We start from the raw sequence: 15,725 nt of genomic DNA on the forward strand, positions 1-15,725 counted from the left end.
ATACAGGGAAATAAAAGCTGAAATGTTGAATTCTTGTCTCATATTCATCATTTTATGTCAAACCCAAATATTTTCAGTTTACAGCAAAAGTAAAGGACTTGGCCTCACTGTTCTAATACCTTTAGATGTTGTAATATCACTATTTTCTCCTGGTAGTTTGGTCAACCACACTTAAATTGCACTTTTTTTGGGGTTAAAAACAGAAAAAAAATCTATGCAGCCAATGTTCATATATAACAGTTGAGTTTTGAATTAAGAGTAAATAAGACAGAAGATTTTCATGAAGAGGCGTCACTTTTTGTTCAAATTTCAACGCTTTTTTTTCTCTCTCTCCTTTCTAAGACTGACAGAAACTTGACATTGGTTTGCTTTTAGGATCCATAAAACATCACCAACATTTTGTGATGCACAAAATACGCCCACTTGGCAGATTTTATTAAGTTTTACCTTTAAAAAGTTCAAATACTGTAACTGTGATTTGTACAAAAATACAAATCAGTATTTTCTAGCCTAAATTGAAGCCAAATTCTTCTTTGTGATGAAGAATAACTTTGAGTGTGTATTTTAAAATAAAATCCAGCTGAAAATATTTTTCCTCATCAGTTCAATTAATTTGTATATTCCAATTGTATCCCATGTAATTTAGACAGAAAAGAGTTAGTAAAATTTTAAATGGAAATGAGATAAATACACAAAAAATAATCCCTTTAATATACATATATTTAGAAACCGTCTCTTTTGAGTGTTTTTGTTAGAAGGAATATTTTCACAGCTCTGCTCCAGTGTGGTGTTAACATCAGTCACAGATGACACATGATGAAAACTAAATGCAGTGTAATCATGAATATTTACTCTCCCTGTCTTGGATTCTGATCATTTTTCTTTGCTTGGCAAGAAGCTTTCATAAGGGCCTTTAAACACTTGACAAAGAAAAGAGAAATAGGTTGTAAACATCATGATTCTAAGGTAATAAAATGAGGCTGGTGTGTCTGATTCATGCTGTTGCACATCACAGGCTGAGTTAAACCAGCAGCTGCTGCTTTTGAACAGACCTGACATGAAAACAGTCATCAGGCCGTCCCCACCTTGAGTTTGGCGTCTGGGTTGAGGATCATCTGCGCCAGGTGTGCGATGGCACCGGTGTCCACCACAGTCTGGGCCAACTCGGGCGTGTGTTTGGAGATGTCGCTGAGGGTGGAGGCCGCGATGCGTTTCAGGGCTATCTCAGGCTCCAGGAGACACAGCACCAGCAGGGGGACAGCACCGGCATCCACGACCGACTGAGACAGCACTGCAGGGGAACATGAGGACGAGGTGTTTAAAAAAAATATCCTATCATGCCAAGAAAACAAGAAAAATCAGAACTCGTCAGCGTGTGCTCCTTACATGCGTTGTGTCGTGCGATGTAGCCCAGAGCCCAGGTGGCAGCCTCCTTCACCCCGGGGTCAAACTCCTCCAGGCAGAGCACCAGAGCGTCCACACCCCCGCAGGCCACCACAGCCTGGGACAGCTCAGGGGAGTGTTTGGCAACCGCACGCAGCACGAACGCAGCAGCCTTCTTGTAGAACCTCTGCACACAAACACACACACTGGTCATCTCGAGAAGCCTACTAAAAAGATTGTGAGCCTTGTAGTTTACTGAACATCTCACGTACTCAAGTTTTTTTGCACCAAACGAGCAAATTTGTTTTAGAAGCTGTGAGGGTTTGTGCAGTCATAAATAAACTATGTGGCAAAACAGAGATGTGTGTGTTGTTCTGTGCCTCTAATCTAACTTGTATTTTGGGGCAATTAGATTCTAGAAAAGCCTAATTCTCAAGGTTATAGCAGTTCTAAAAAGTCATGAGGTATCACACTGATAAATGTGTTTTTAAAAAGGCTTAAAGTCTCCAGGATCCCAAACAGACCCTGTGTGTGAGGGTCAGGACCCCACTTTAAAAGCTGCAAAACTCAAACTCTGATCTTTTCCCACAGTGGAGATTTTTCACCATAAATGATTTTTTAAAATGTTCACAGTAAACACTTAATTCCTCACATATTTGACAAATTGAATAGATTTGAAGATCAAGACATGCCTCTTCAATAACGAGAAGTAAAACCTCGCCTCCTTCCTTTCTGAGCCTCTGAGTGGGCTGAGAGGGAGAGACGGGGGAGAGAAAACAAAGGCCTGGTTGCTCTCGTGGTAAAGGGCTCTTAGGTTTTCAAGTAGCCCCCAGGCGAACTGCCAACTTAGCCCAACACACATTCTCACATTGAGGCGGTGGATGGAGGAGGAGGAGGGGGGGGATGCTGACCCTGAGATCCTGCAGGGTGACAGCCTCTGACTGTCTTTTTTTCCCCCCCCATCCACACAGCAGCCTCAAGAGACGGACGGAGGAAACCCTGTCAGTGGTGAACAGTGTGTGACGCTCACATTCTGCGAGGCCAGAGACTGGACCAGCTGAGGCAGGATGTCCTCCTTCACCACGGCCTCGGCCAGGTCGTCGCTGTGGTCCGCCAGGCGACCCAGAGCCAGGGCTGCAGTCTGCTGGACGCTGGGAACCACGTCCAGCAGCAAGGGACGCAGCATGGACATGACGCCTGGAGGAAGGGGTGAGGAGAGGTGAGGATGGGGAAACACCAGACGCTCAAGCTGATTAAAATCTGACTTCTTACCTGCATTTCTGAGGATTTCTATGTTCTGTGGTCTGGCTGCCAGATCAGCTACAGTCTGCACGAACTGCATCCTGGATTTCTGGTACTGCTCAAAAACTAGTCAACACAACAGAGTGAGCTCAAAGCTGCTTATACCTGTGAATAAAAACAGCTGATAAAACTCACCTTGAACGATCTGTCGTTGACTCATCGTGGCTCTGATGGAAGAGTCCTCCTCTCAAGTGCAAATTTAATCGCTAATCCCCCAAAAATGTGTTGGTTTCACCGCAAGGATTCAACGCAGCGCTTCTGTTAGGGAGCGTTGTTGTCAAGTGTTGCTATGGCAACAGCAGGCTCGGAGATCGTCTATCCTGAAGGTGACTCACTCGGATTTTTTTTCTCGGAACCGATTCGCACCTCACAGGTGTTTTCAAAAAACGCGTTCAGAGTGAGAGCTCTGTGCGCGTTCTGATCTCTGTTTGCGCCGTTTTTTGCTAAAAGACAAACATATTGCGGTTTTTTTTTTTTTATCTTTACCGAACATAATTTAGAGGAAAGCAGAAACGAGATAATCGATTGTTTTGTTTTTCCATTTTAAAAAAAAAAAAAGGAAAAAAGCCCTATTTGTACATATTAACAGCTGTCGCGGTGAAGCTTTTAATTTGAAAAACTGTTTTAAAAATATGTTTTAATTAATCGTTCACCTCCCTCGTGTAGATAAAGTTTGACTAACTCTATTAATTATTGCTTTTATTTCCGCATCATCACAATCTGCACTTCTTTTTTTTTTTTACTCACATGTTATTTTTCACACATGTAGCTGTGCACAATAGTTTAAAACACATTTTTCTTTCTTTAACCTGCTGCTCTGTGAAATGTATGTGTGATTTAGAGCTTTAAGAGCTAAAAGAGGGGGAAAAAAAGAAGTCAGATTTCTTGTGTGTGAACGCATATTTGACCAAAAAAGCTTCTTCTGATCCTGAATTTTAAACTTTTGCTTGCCTTTGTCCTCACATGACCTGCCTGCATCAGCTCATGTTATGTCGCGAATTCCGTTCAAAAAAAAAAAATTAAAAGTGACATGAACGAAATGTCATCGTTGTCGTAAAACGTTTCTGAAATGCGATCATTCCAGACCTGATTGTTCTCTTTTTTTCTCCGCTGGCAGCCCATTGAAGTGTTAAAAATAAACAGTGGAGTAAGCAGGAGGCGACGCAGGCCTCGTAATATAGGCAATAAATCAAAGATGACATAAATGTGGTTTAATAAAGTGAGAAAAAATGACAGCAGTAAGTGCCAATGACAAAATAAAACAATAAAACCACTGAGATGACGCTGCAGCATTTAGTTTCTAAAAGATATTTAAGATAAGCAGAAGCTTTGTCAATGATTTGGCTTCTTTTTTTTGGCATAGTTTCTGCACCTGGTGGCAAGTGTCTAAAACGTTTTAAAATATATGTCAGTAAAAGAGAAAAAAAAACATCTTAAGTTTATTTCCTGTAAATAAGAAGCTTTTTTTAATTATTATTTTTCAAAGGAAATTTAAAAGCAAGATTTCACCGCAGAGAAAATGATCACATTAAATTGAAATCAGCCACTTTGTTATTCAGTTCTGGCTCCAAACACCGTTTAAATCAGCGTAATAAATACGAAATAAGCGATATATTTCGTTTCCTTTCTTCATAAAGAAATGCAGTCTGTATGATCTGTGTGACAAAATATATAAAATGCAAACCCTCGTTTGATCCGGTTCATTCTTCCATCTGTTCAGGACAGTATGATCAATGTGAGCGTTTATCCTGCTGCTGCCTCATTCACTCATTCACATTAAATCTGATTTGGTTGAGACAGCTAGATTTGATTAAAGAATCTTTTGGGTGAGTTGGGGCGATTTGTTTATTTATTTATTTTATATTTAATTTTGTTTTTTAATTAACAATGAATTAAATTTTTTAAAATAAATAAATAAATAAAATCACTTCAAAATAAAAATTCCAAAAAATGTGCTTGTCATGATTTAATCGATTACTTGTAATTTATTGGCTTATTAGTCTAGTTTAAGAATACATTTAAATCCTTTTTTTTAACGTGACGATTTAAAATCAGAACAAGACTGCACAAAGTACGCAGAGAAAGAAATTAATAATTATGTCGTATTTTGATTTTTTTTAAATAATCAAAAATAAATCAATCACTGTCTGGCTAAAAAAAGAATTTAAATGTGTATTTTTTTAATTAATATTCCATTAAAAATGCTGCATTTCCCTGCAGTAAAACGCCATTACTCATGCGCCAAATGAATCCAAAATTAAAAAATGAATGAATAAATAAATAAACAATGCTTCCGTCTTAATTGAATGCATTCAGAAGCATGATTTGATCACGGGCCAGATCTCCTCCTCCTCCTCCCCGCTCGGAGCTGGCCTCCTTAACTCAGTTATCAGCTGATTCAGACAGACATCTGGCGCTTTTGCACCGTCTGCACACCACAATCATTCCTTTATCTGTCAATGCAAAAAAAAAAAAAAAGAAAAGAAAGAAAACAGCAGAGTGACCGATGAGCTTCCACAATAAAAGAAAAGAAAATCCTCCATAAGTGTAAAATGTTTTTATTTAGATGTTTTATACTGTGCAACAGTAACAATACAATAAGTTGTCCATACAATCGAGCGATACAAATACGGAAAACAGAGACATCAAAACATCTGTCATTGAGCATGAAATGAAGCCGAACAGGAGCCCAAGTCATTCCCTCGGAACAAAAGGGGGAATAAGAGAATAACATCATCGCTGATTAAATATGCATTTTTGTTTCTATTTACACGCGGATTCTCTAAAACGGCGCATAAACACGTGGAGGATGAACGATCTCATCCACCGCAGCTACAAGAAAGTTTGTTGTTTTCCAGTAAAGTTGATTTTTTTTTCTTAATCCTCCATAGGTTTTTCCCCTGTGAAGTCAACAGCGCTATACAAACTCTTCTTTTTTTTCTTTACCTCCCACTTTCCATGCCTGGAACAAAAACTTGTCAAAAAAAAAAAAGAAGACACTTCTGTTGGCGCCGACCCTCTTTCAGAAAAGAAAAAAAGGTGCGCATGCGTGTTTCAAACTACGAAAATATCCCAACACACAGAGGATCCTGATGAAACACGTTAAAAGTCACCTTCAGTCACTTCTGTAAAATAAAGATGTAGCCTTTAAAAAAAAAAATGGGATAAATGTTTGTCCGTTTTCCAACCTTCTGGTGTTTTTTCCCCCTTCAACATCTGCTTTCATATTTAAAATAAAAAATAAAAAATAAAAACTCCCACCCGAACCTCCTCGTTCCTTTTTTTTCCGTTTGAAATGTCTCTGATTCCACTACGTTTAAACTTACAAATGATGGCATAATATTTATAACAACAAATGGAGAGAGAAAGAGAGAGAACATTGTCTACACAATGGAACTACGTTGGCATGAAAACAGTATTAGCTGAGCGGGTGTCTGGCGTTGGCGGCTCCGGTTCGAGGCCCCGCGTCATCCGGAGGAGGTCGACGAGCCGTTCAGAGAGACCTTGCGGGGTTTTCCGGCTCCGCTGCCGAACTGGGTGAAGGGCCGGCTGGGTGTCTGGGCGGTGGTGGTGGTGGTGGTGGTGGCGGCGGCGGCTGCTGCTGCTGCTGCTGGAGTCCCGTTCACGGTGCCGCCGCCGCCGCTGCTGCTGCTGCTGTTGTTGTTGTTGCCGCCGGGCGCGTGCGGAAGCTGCGGGTGCGGGGACTGCGCAGGCGTACCGGGGCTCGGCAGCGACGAGGACGTGGACGGAGCCCCGGCGGGACTTCCGGCTTTGTCGCTGGCAGAGTCGCTCTCCGGACCGGACCGGCTGGCGCTGTTCTGGCCCTCCTGCTGCGCATGGCTCACCTTCATCTTCTTACAGTTGGGTCGGACCCGGTACTTTAACGGCAACGGGCCGTTCTGCGGAGGGAAAGGGATTGAATTAAAAATGATGAGAGGCGTCTGGTCACAATAAACACAAGAGCTTCAGTAAAACTTGTTGTTGTTGTTCTTGAACAGGTTTCACAGCTCATCCAAAAGCTCTGGAAGAAACCCAAATACCCTAAAAATAAAACAAGTTTAACCTAGTCTAGATATTATTTAGATAATGTTTGACCCAGTTCAAATAAAACTAAATCAGCTCCAGACATAATGAACCTAACCCAAAATAATATTTGACAAAAATGCATTTGTTTCTTAGTCCCAAAACCTTCATGTCTGATCAAATGAAGCCTAAATTTACCATTTGTTGTAAAATAAACAGCAAAATAAAGAATACACTGTGCAAAAAACAACTCCTAAATGTCTTAGGAAATACAAAAATCAAATACATTTTCAGGTCAGCTGGATGTTTCTTATATAGGAAACTGTACAGATGAATTTATTAAATTAGAAGATTTAACCCAAATTCTCTGAGCTTTCTCCTTCCGTCAGCCTCCTGTCTGTCTGTCTTTTAAACATTTTTCTAAACTAAATGAAATAAAATGACCACACAACATTAGAGCTGCAGTGATTAATCAGATAGTTGGCAGCTATTAAATTAAATGAAAAATATATTTGATAATTGATTAAAGTCTGGGTAATTTTTGAGAGGAAAAAAAATCCTCTGATTCCAGCTTCTTAAAACTGAATGTTTTCTGACTTCCTTCCTTCCCTGACAGTAAACTGAATATCTTCCCATTGTGGACAAAACAAGACTTTTGATATCTTGGGTTTTGGGAAACACTAATTGACATTTTTCACAGTTTTCTGACATTTTATAGACCAAAGAACAAACTGATTATTTGAAAGGAAAAAAAAAAAGCAGAAATGAAATGAATCTGCAGGCTTACAAAATACAAACCTGTGTTTAACAGTCACTCTGCTTTGTAAAACTATTGAACTGAATAAAATGTAGGGTCTTTGTTGACACATTGGTGGCTTAAGGCACAAAAATAAAATTCTGTCATTTCCAGATACACATTCAAAATGTTAAGTTTCTTTCATTATTATTTGCTGGCTGATTTTTGTTATGTCAGTTTGTATTATAAATGGAACTATATTAAATGTCGCCTCCAGCTGATGAAGATGAACGCGATTATTATTGACAGTGTAGAAATGCTTGAACACATCTCATTGAATGAGCAATACAAGGACATTTAAAATTAAGGACAATTAGATAAAACACCAGAATTTGTCTGAAAAGATCTCTTACCCTTCTCCAAGTGTAGATATAAGCTATATCCATTAACGTGTAGTAATCTTTGAGCGGTTCATCTTCATACATGACTTCAACCTAGAGAGCAAAAGAACTTTAGATAGAAGAAAATCTGCGAATACATTTGCATTTAATTCAGAATTTAAAATAAAAATCATTATGTAAGATTTGAAAGATTTAAATGCTAGCGTCCATCCAGACATCAGTCCATACAGACACAGACCTGGTAGGTGTTTGGGATGTCCATTTTGCTGCGCAGAAACTTCCTCAGATGCATGACTGTCATGGCTGCTGGACACTGCAGGTACCTCTTGTTAGCCACCTGCACATCAAATTAAATATTACAAAATGATGTCTATGTATTTGAATAAAACAATACACAGTGACTAAAAAAAAAGAAAAATCATTTTCAGAGCACGTAGGTTGGTCCACCTTAAATGCAGAGAAAGAATATTTGCTTTGCAAAAACGGTGGAGCTGTTTAGCAAGAGGAAGTAAAGCAGTGTTTTGGATAAACACATGTCACAATATGCATCCGCTGGTAGGATGTTTCATGCTTTTGTGGTTGGTAACAAGACAAAAATACTGACAGCGGCACAGAAGAGAATGTGAGCAAATCAACATGTGGTACCTGATCTTTCGAATGCTTGTCCTCCACTGCTACTCCCAGTCTGCACAGAGGAGACATGGGGACAATATTAGGAACCATTCAGCTCTGTCATATTTACATATTCACCATGAGTCAAAACCAGAACAGAAAAAAAAAATCAGAATCTCAATAAAATAAACAAAATAATTTACAGATGCTTTTTTTTCCTTCCTAAAGAGTTGCAAATAGTATTTAACATGGAATCCAAAAGATCTGTCAGCATCTGTAGCATGCTTGTAAATAATAGAATACAAGGATGGAAAGCTGATATCTTGACATGATTTTACAATCAGTGATCTGTGGGTGTAACAGAGGTGATACTAAAACAAGACGACAGGAGAAAAGTCCATTTTTAAACCTGATAAAATGTGTCACACCCATGTATTATATCTTCAGGCAAATGTTTGATGCTGACAGGAAAGTAAAAGGTTCACAACACCATCATTTACACTGGGTTGGATCATTTTTTATACTTTATCACATCTTTAATATCCAGATTCTTTTGGACCACATAACATTACTTAATAACACTGCATAACCCATGTTTTTAGCCTTAATGAAAACCGACTACATTTCCTAAAAACAACCCCTGTAAATGAATTAAATGTTGTTTTCAGGTCTGCTGTGAAGGATTTAAACAGAAATATGCAGAATCAGTCATTGTTCAAAGAAGCCTACCTGCTCTGATCAAAGAACTCAATAGAGAGGCTGATGATCTCATCATCTGTGATTATTCTCTTGTCCTCGTCGGCCACCTCGCCACGATCCTCATTTGATCCGTTAGAAGCTGTAGACAGAAAAACACACACAGATGAGCTAGAGTGAATACACAAACAGGAGTCTACAAATAATAAATATTTCTGACAAAAAACAGCTTTCATCCAAAAGAAATAGAGCATTCGTTCTCCTCTCCATCGAAGTGCCAAAACAGAAATCCAATACCAGTAATATCAATCCATGCCTTTCTGACTCACCATCTACCGGGTGCTCCGCATAGAAGTCTCTCCTCCTCTTCATTTCATCTGAAGACATTCAGAAAGGCGAGTTATTATGAGTCTGCTCACTTTCATTTCTCACAAACACAACATTCTGAATGCAGCAGAGATGGTGATCAGCAATAAATCTGAACTAAATTCTTGAGTTAATTCAACACATTTCAAGTCAAATCAAGTTAATTTTATTTGTATAGTGCAGCTAACAACATATGCAGTGCTCAACATAGTAAGACCTTACAAATTTGACAACATTATCCTACATATAGAGCAAACAAGCCTTAAAACCTGTCACATAATCTGCTTATATTGGGTCAGAACTTTCTGCATTTTAGGAAAGTTTTGAAACAAGAGGCTGAGTGGAAACAAGTCATCTCAGCTCACAGCAGTGCATTTACAACAGATTTTAAACTGATAACTGGTTGATATGACGCAAAACAATGCATCATTTCTTAACATAATTATTTAGAAATATCTGCACTGTTTCCAGAGGGGTAACGAATTTATTTTTGGTCATGTTTTCTGTGTCAGGACAGTTGCTGCGGTTTTCCACCTCTGCCAAATATATGAACGAAACAAAACGTGTCAAACGAAAACCAGAGAAAGCTGAGTCAGACTGAAAATACACGTGTGACTCGACCGTGGTGCTCTTACTTTTGAAGAGGCCGGGGACCAGCTTGTACACGATGTCCTGTAAAGTTTTGTCAGACCTGAAGAGAGGATGAGAAACGTCAGTCGCATCACAAATACAGGACATTTTCAGCTGAAACTAGGAAAAAAAAAAAAAAAAGGACAGTGTAGTTGGTCGCCTGGATGAGAAGGAAAATCAGCTTAAAGTGTGTTGAGGGTAGATGTTCTGTAACATGGATTTCTAACATTTTGGCACATAATCAGACATGACAAGCTGGTATTTAAGGTTTGTTGAAATCTAAAATATATCACACAAGTGATCTAGTGTTTGAGAATTTTACATGAATGGCTGATTCAGTGGGGAAGCAAAAGGGCAAACCCAGAAAGAGACATTATTAACACTGCTGCTGAGAATTACAAATGCAGAAAAATTTATTTACTATGGATTAGAAAGAACATAAAGAAACACACACACATGTCCTATTAATTTGAGCTATCATGAGGCACAACAAAAAGGCTGAAAGAAAATATTTAAAGGAAACAGAGAGAAATTAAACTAGTTTGGCTGAAAATTCAATTTGCACAGTTCTCACCTAATGTTGAGCAGTGGCTTGGTTTTATGCACTTGTACATCACAGATGGGACAGTATTTGCTGGTTTCCAGGTAGCGCACAATGCACATCTTGCAAACTGCAAACCATAGAAGAAGGAGAAAAAAAAATCTGTCAATATCAGATGTCATCTGAAAGGATATCCTGAAGAATCTAAAGCTGCAGTCTGTTCAAATCAAAGGTGAAGGGAAGCATGCAAGAAAAACTCCTGAAGGCTTCAACCTGCTGCAGCATATTCTGCACAACTCCGAGTTCACTTTTCCAGCCTGCAATGAATAAAGCTTTGCTCACATGAGTGGAGACATTCGATGATGGTGGTGGCGTCTATGAAGTATCCTCCGCACAGGACGCACATGAGGTGAGGGTTGAGCTCGGTGATCTTTATCCTGGTCGTCCGATGCATGTTGAGGGAACGAAAACAACAATCCTGCGTGGAAAAGAGGGAACATGTCACAACAGTGCACGCAAGGGCGCAATCAGCCGCGGAGGTTTGTGTGACAGCGCAAGAGGGACCATTTGGAGGATAAAAAAAAAAAAATAAGAAAGAAAGAAGCTACTGTTTGTTTGACTGCGTTAAAGCAACACCATCTTTTATGCTAATTCGAATAAATAAGCAGAGAGGGAAAAGCTTCCCGGCGCTGGATTGAGAGGCTCCGCAGTCACCTGACCGAGGCGCAGCGAATAATCATAAATCAATCGCTTCCCCTGAGATCGATGGAGCTCTGCGCTCCTCTCCATCGCTTCAACATCGTTCAACACATGGCGACACCAGAGGAACGGCGCAGCTTTTCACAACAACAACAAGAAGAAAAGAAAAAAAGGAGGGAGACGAGCTTAGATCAAAAGGATCCAAAAAAAAAAAAGAGCCATGGCGCGGAAACATTTGGAGAGTTTACAGTTTAGAACGGCGCTTTAGTCCAGCTTTGGTTTAAACTGGAGCGCAGATGTGGAGATAGAAAGACACGGTGGAATTAAATCCAGCAGCAAAACACTGAACACAGGCAGCTGTTACTTATATTAGATTTGATTCTGTGGCCACGGCTCCGCTTTTCGGTGTCCACGGGTGTGTGGCGCCCCGGGGTGACTGCGGGTGAAAAGAGGGGAGGAGGATGATACGAGTCCCAGTCGCTGCGTCAGGTGTGCCACACAGGCTTACGGGGGGAAACCTGAGCGTTTCTATGGCAACTCCTTTTGCTTTTAGCCCACATGGCTGGTCGCCAGTGACCAGAACAGGACTGGATGTCTAAACCAAAACAACAGCACGGCGAGCTGCCGGTGAGCAGAGCGAGGAACGAGGAGGGGACCCGAGTCTCTCCGTCCCTCCGCGCACACAGACAGCCGCTGGACTGCCAGGCTGCCGACAGCACGGCTGCCATTTTGTGGAGGAAAAAAAAAAAAAAAAAAAGAGAGAAAGCCCGTATCGGTTCAACGGGCTGCGGGGTTTCCTTTCGAAAAAGGGGGCAAAAATCCAGCCCCGACGCGTTTACGTGAGCTTTTCCAGATCTTTACGGAGTGTGTGTGCGCGCGTCCGAGTCGAGCTTTATTCCGCTTCGCCTTTGCGCCGTGTGTGTGTTTTTTTTTTCATGGCGTGTGCGCGATAATCAGCACCGTGCAGCACCAACATGGCCAGACAGCAGCGACTGCGCCGAAGTTGAAGCGCACACTGGATCATAGTATTTTATTGTGCGCCATTCTCAACCGAAGCAGCGCTACGGATCATCGACACCAGATTATATACTTTGTGTTTGTGGAGGATGTTTCGGTTTAACTGAGACCGAAGCACTAAAGCTCAGTCCTCGGATGCCAAAGTAGCTCACTCTGGGTTTTTTTGTTTTTTTAAACATTTGATTGAAATTTTATGAGCGACGAAGCAAATTGATGTTGGAGAACAATGACTGTAGAAGAAGAAAACAGGCAGTTAGAGGCATCATTTGGAGGAATTTGGCAAAAAAAAAGAAAGTGCCAGTGATTAAAAGTCTATATAGCCTGGAGAGCGGACATGAGGAGGTGACCCTCTTTAAAGGCTGGATGACAGCCAGCCTTGTCCAGCTCTGGACCCACACTGTTACTTTATGGAGCCACAGTCGGCACCATGCCCGAGTCCCGGCTGGTCTCAATGGTCCAACCGACCCCTCTCTCCTGGCCGCTTCTCAGGCAGGTTTGGACAGAGCCTCCGTTCAAAGGATGCCTCACACATGGATAATGATGGATAATGTCTACATACGCCTGTTGCGCCATTAATCGATTGACCTGTGTTTGGACAACTGCTCTCCCTTCTGTCCTGTGGGAGACTTTTAAGTCAATCAGTGCACAAATCCAAATAAAGTTCATTCATTCATATTGGGAACGAATATTGCACCAAGCGATCCTGCTCCCGTTCACACCACCGAACCTTCAGGCTCCTCTTCGTTAAAAATGCGCAAAGAGGCTTAATTATGGAGTCGGTGTTGGTGACACATCATCAATTAATTCTCAGCAGCTACTGAATCTTCCATTTTCCCAATAAAGCAACATCAAATAGAGAGATTCCCCCTCGCTTCTTGAGGTGACCCTCACTTGTGCCAAACTCATTTATCCCCCCCCCTCCCCTCCACCCCAAACGAGACCACTTCCTCTTGTAAAGGTTCCCCTCCTCTTTTACATGTAGACCAACAGCAGCTGGAAATAACCCAATTAAAATCGGCGATGGGAAAAACCAAGAAGAGCTCACATTTAGAAAATGGTGATTTTAAAAAGCGACTGAAAGCTTAATGGAGTCAAAAACAAAGGGAGAAGTTTAAATCCGGTGTGTTGGATGGTTTCTCTTTACGCATCCAGTGTGTGTGTGTGGCTCCAGTGTCAGACCTGAGAGGCTGTCAACTTGCAAAAAAAAAAAAAAGAAGAAGAAGAGGGGAAAAAAAACCTCGAGTGGGGGTAAATACATTAATTTTAACCCATTACCCACACGCAGGGTCCCCAGCAGCATTCATGAGGAGAAATGATAATTTTTTTCCCTCCAGAGAGAAAGCCTGCGTCTCCTGTGTCACCAAATTCAGAGCTACGCTTCGGCTGCAAACATTTCGCAGCATAAACGTGAAAATCCTGAAATCCACGATGAGCTTAAATGTGAACAAACAAGCAGTGTGTTCCAGCCGCAGCTCGTGTGAATTTAAGTGAATTTAAGGCTCCTTGCTGAGACACAGCCACCCCTTTGTATCCTGGCCGACGTGTCACCAACGTAGATTTTTTTTAATTTCTCCCAAAAATCCCCCGTCCCTCTCAATCAGCACAATCAGACACCAAACCATAAACAGCCACAGTGTCTGTTGAACCGCGATCCACTGTTTCCAAAGCAGCCAGTCATGAAACATTTATGCACAATTGAAATGGTTCGCCTCCCTGTCACGTCCATGGGAGCGACCCAAGTTAAGTTAATAAATCCAACATGCGGTCACCCACACCGAAAACCAACACAACACCCGAATCCCAACACCCCAAACATCCCAACTCTATAATATGAAGTCGCTGCGTGGAAACACGGCCACAGAAGGACCGTTTGGAGCACTTGCTGCTGGTAACATCTCAGTCAACCCAGCCTGGTTCGCCTCAGATCTTCCACTTTACATAAATCCAAACGACGCAACGCGAGCGCTGAGCGCGATCAACTTAAACAGACAGATTCCTGAACGCCCCACGGTGCTACGGTGAGGTTCCCCGAACCCGAACGGGCGTTTAGAACCGAGCGGGGAACATGTTTTGCAGGAAAAAAGTGGTGCGCAGACACACACGGAGCTCCACGTCGGTGATCGCTGCAGCCACCGTTGAAAGCTCCACATCCACCGCTGGATCGCTACGTACAAAAAAGCACAAAAGCGCCACCTTCAAACGTCGCCTTCTGCCCCCGTTAGTTAGAGACGATATCGAAGAAGACCTACCTGGAGGCTCGGCTGGGGATCGGTGGGTCTTGAGGCGGATAGACAATGAAAGTTGGGAGGCGATCAGCAGAAAATGAATAGGAGCCGAGCCGCCATCTTGAAGCAGGCTGCAGACGCTGTCAGTGGCGGAGAGCGCACGGCGGACCGGAGCGCATTTCAGATGTGCGAATAAAACTCCGCGTTTCCTCGCCGCTTGCGCGCTGCGTGCGTATCCGATCCGCGGCTCCGGAACAGCCCAACACCTTCGGCTTCGGCTCGGTAGGGCTCCCACTTCGGCACCGATAACTTTGCCTCCAAAATATCCGCTTCGCCCCCAGTAAAATGCAGCAGTGTGTGTGTGCTCCGTGGAAACTGACACCGTCCCCAAAATGGCTTGTAGTTCGACCGCCCCGCTTTGGTCACGTGATCCCTTGCTTAAGGGTGCCTTGGAATTACTGTCGGTGTAGCTGGTTCTCCTCATCTACTACGCATGATAGAAAATAACAGAAATTACACACATAACCTGGGGAGAGGTTTGAAACTGCGGAATCTTACGAAGCTCTCGGTAGTTTTGCGCTTTGGAGTGGAGCTGAAATGGCACCAAGTGGCTGCTTAAGGGCGCATAAAAATTACTGTCGGTGTATTCTGGTGTTTCTAATGTATGACGCATGATTTAAAATAACACACATTCACCTAGTTTGAAACACTTTTCAGCAAAACAAGACGGAATATGGCCCAATATGCACATGAGGCTGGATCAAATGGCACGAGTGATCGGGGGGGTGTACAGAAAGTAGGCTACTAATGGTGCGCCCTCGTCTCTGATGTTAAAAATAACAGCAGCACACGCGCTCACACACACGTTCAGACCGTCAATTCTTTCAATATAACATCAAGTCCACCGAAGCACCAGGCAGCTGCTTTATTAATCTCTGGGTGATTGTTGCTTTCAAGACACTCGGTTAAAATCCGCCCGTGTGACAAATGGCTCTGGTGTCAAACCTTTGTCATGTCAGGCTGTCCTGACATCTGCAGAAGAAGAAGAAGAAGAAGAAGAAAAATGCGCCACAACTTCCACTTGATGAATTGGA

General features: G+C 42.0%; 2 protein-coding genes across 2 annotated transcripts; both read right to left on the minus strand.

The window, feature by feature from the left end:
- Nucleotides 1-1,070: 1,070 nt before the first annotated feature.
- On the minus strand, nt 1,071-2,845 carry LOC103371475 (sperm-associated antigen 6-like). The gene is made up of 5 exons (XM_008300810.1): nt 2,821-2,845; nt 2,656-2,751; nt 2,414-2,580; nt 1,387-1,570; nt 1,071-1,291 (listed from the first exon to the last, which is right to left on the minus strand). Exons 1-5 carry the CDS (start codon nt 2,843-2,845, stop codon nt 1,071-1,073), a joined length of 693 nt encoding a protein of 230 aa, XP_008299032.1.
- Nucleotides 2,846-5,227: 2,382 nt separating this feature from the next.
- On the minus strand, nt 5,228-15,008 carry LOC103371470 (polycomb complex protein BMI-1-A-like). Its single transcript, XM_008300803.1, has 10 exons — nt 14,656-15,008; nt 11,033-11,168; nt 10,724-10,820; nt 10,155-10,210; nt 9,483-9,530; nt 9,187-9,295; nt 8,491-8,530; nt 8,084-8,182; nt 7,858-7,938; nt 5,228-6,584 (listed from the first exon to the last, which is right to left on the minus strand). The coding sequence occupies exons 2-10, from the start codon at nt 11,142-11,144 to the stop codon at nt 6,153-6,155; spliced, it is 1,074 nt and encodes a 357-aa protein (XP_008299025.1). The 5' UTR covers nt 11,145-11,168; nt 14,656-15,008; the 3' UTR covers nt 5,228-6,152.
- Nucleotides 15,009-15,725: the final 717 nt, after the last annotated feature.

Source organism: Stegastes partitus, unplaced genomic scaffold (assembly GCF_000690725.1).
Source record: "Stegastes partitus isolate 25-593 unplaced genomic scaffold, Stegastes_partitus-1.0.2 Scaffold1593, whole genome shotgun sequence".
NCBI classification, from domain to species: Eukaryota; Metazoa; Chordata; class Actinopteri; family Pomacentridae; genus Stegastes; species Stegastes partitus.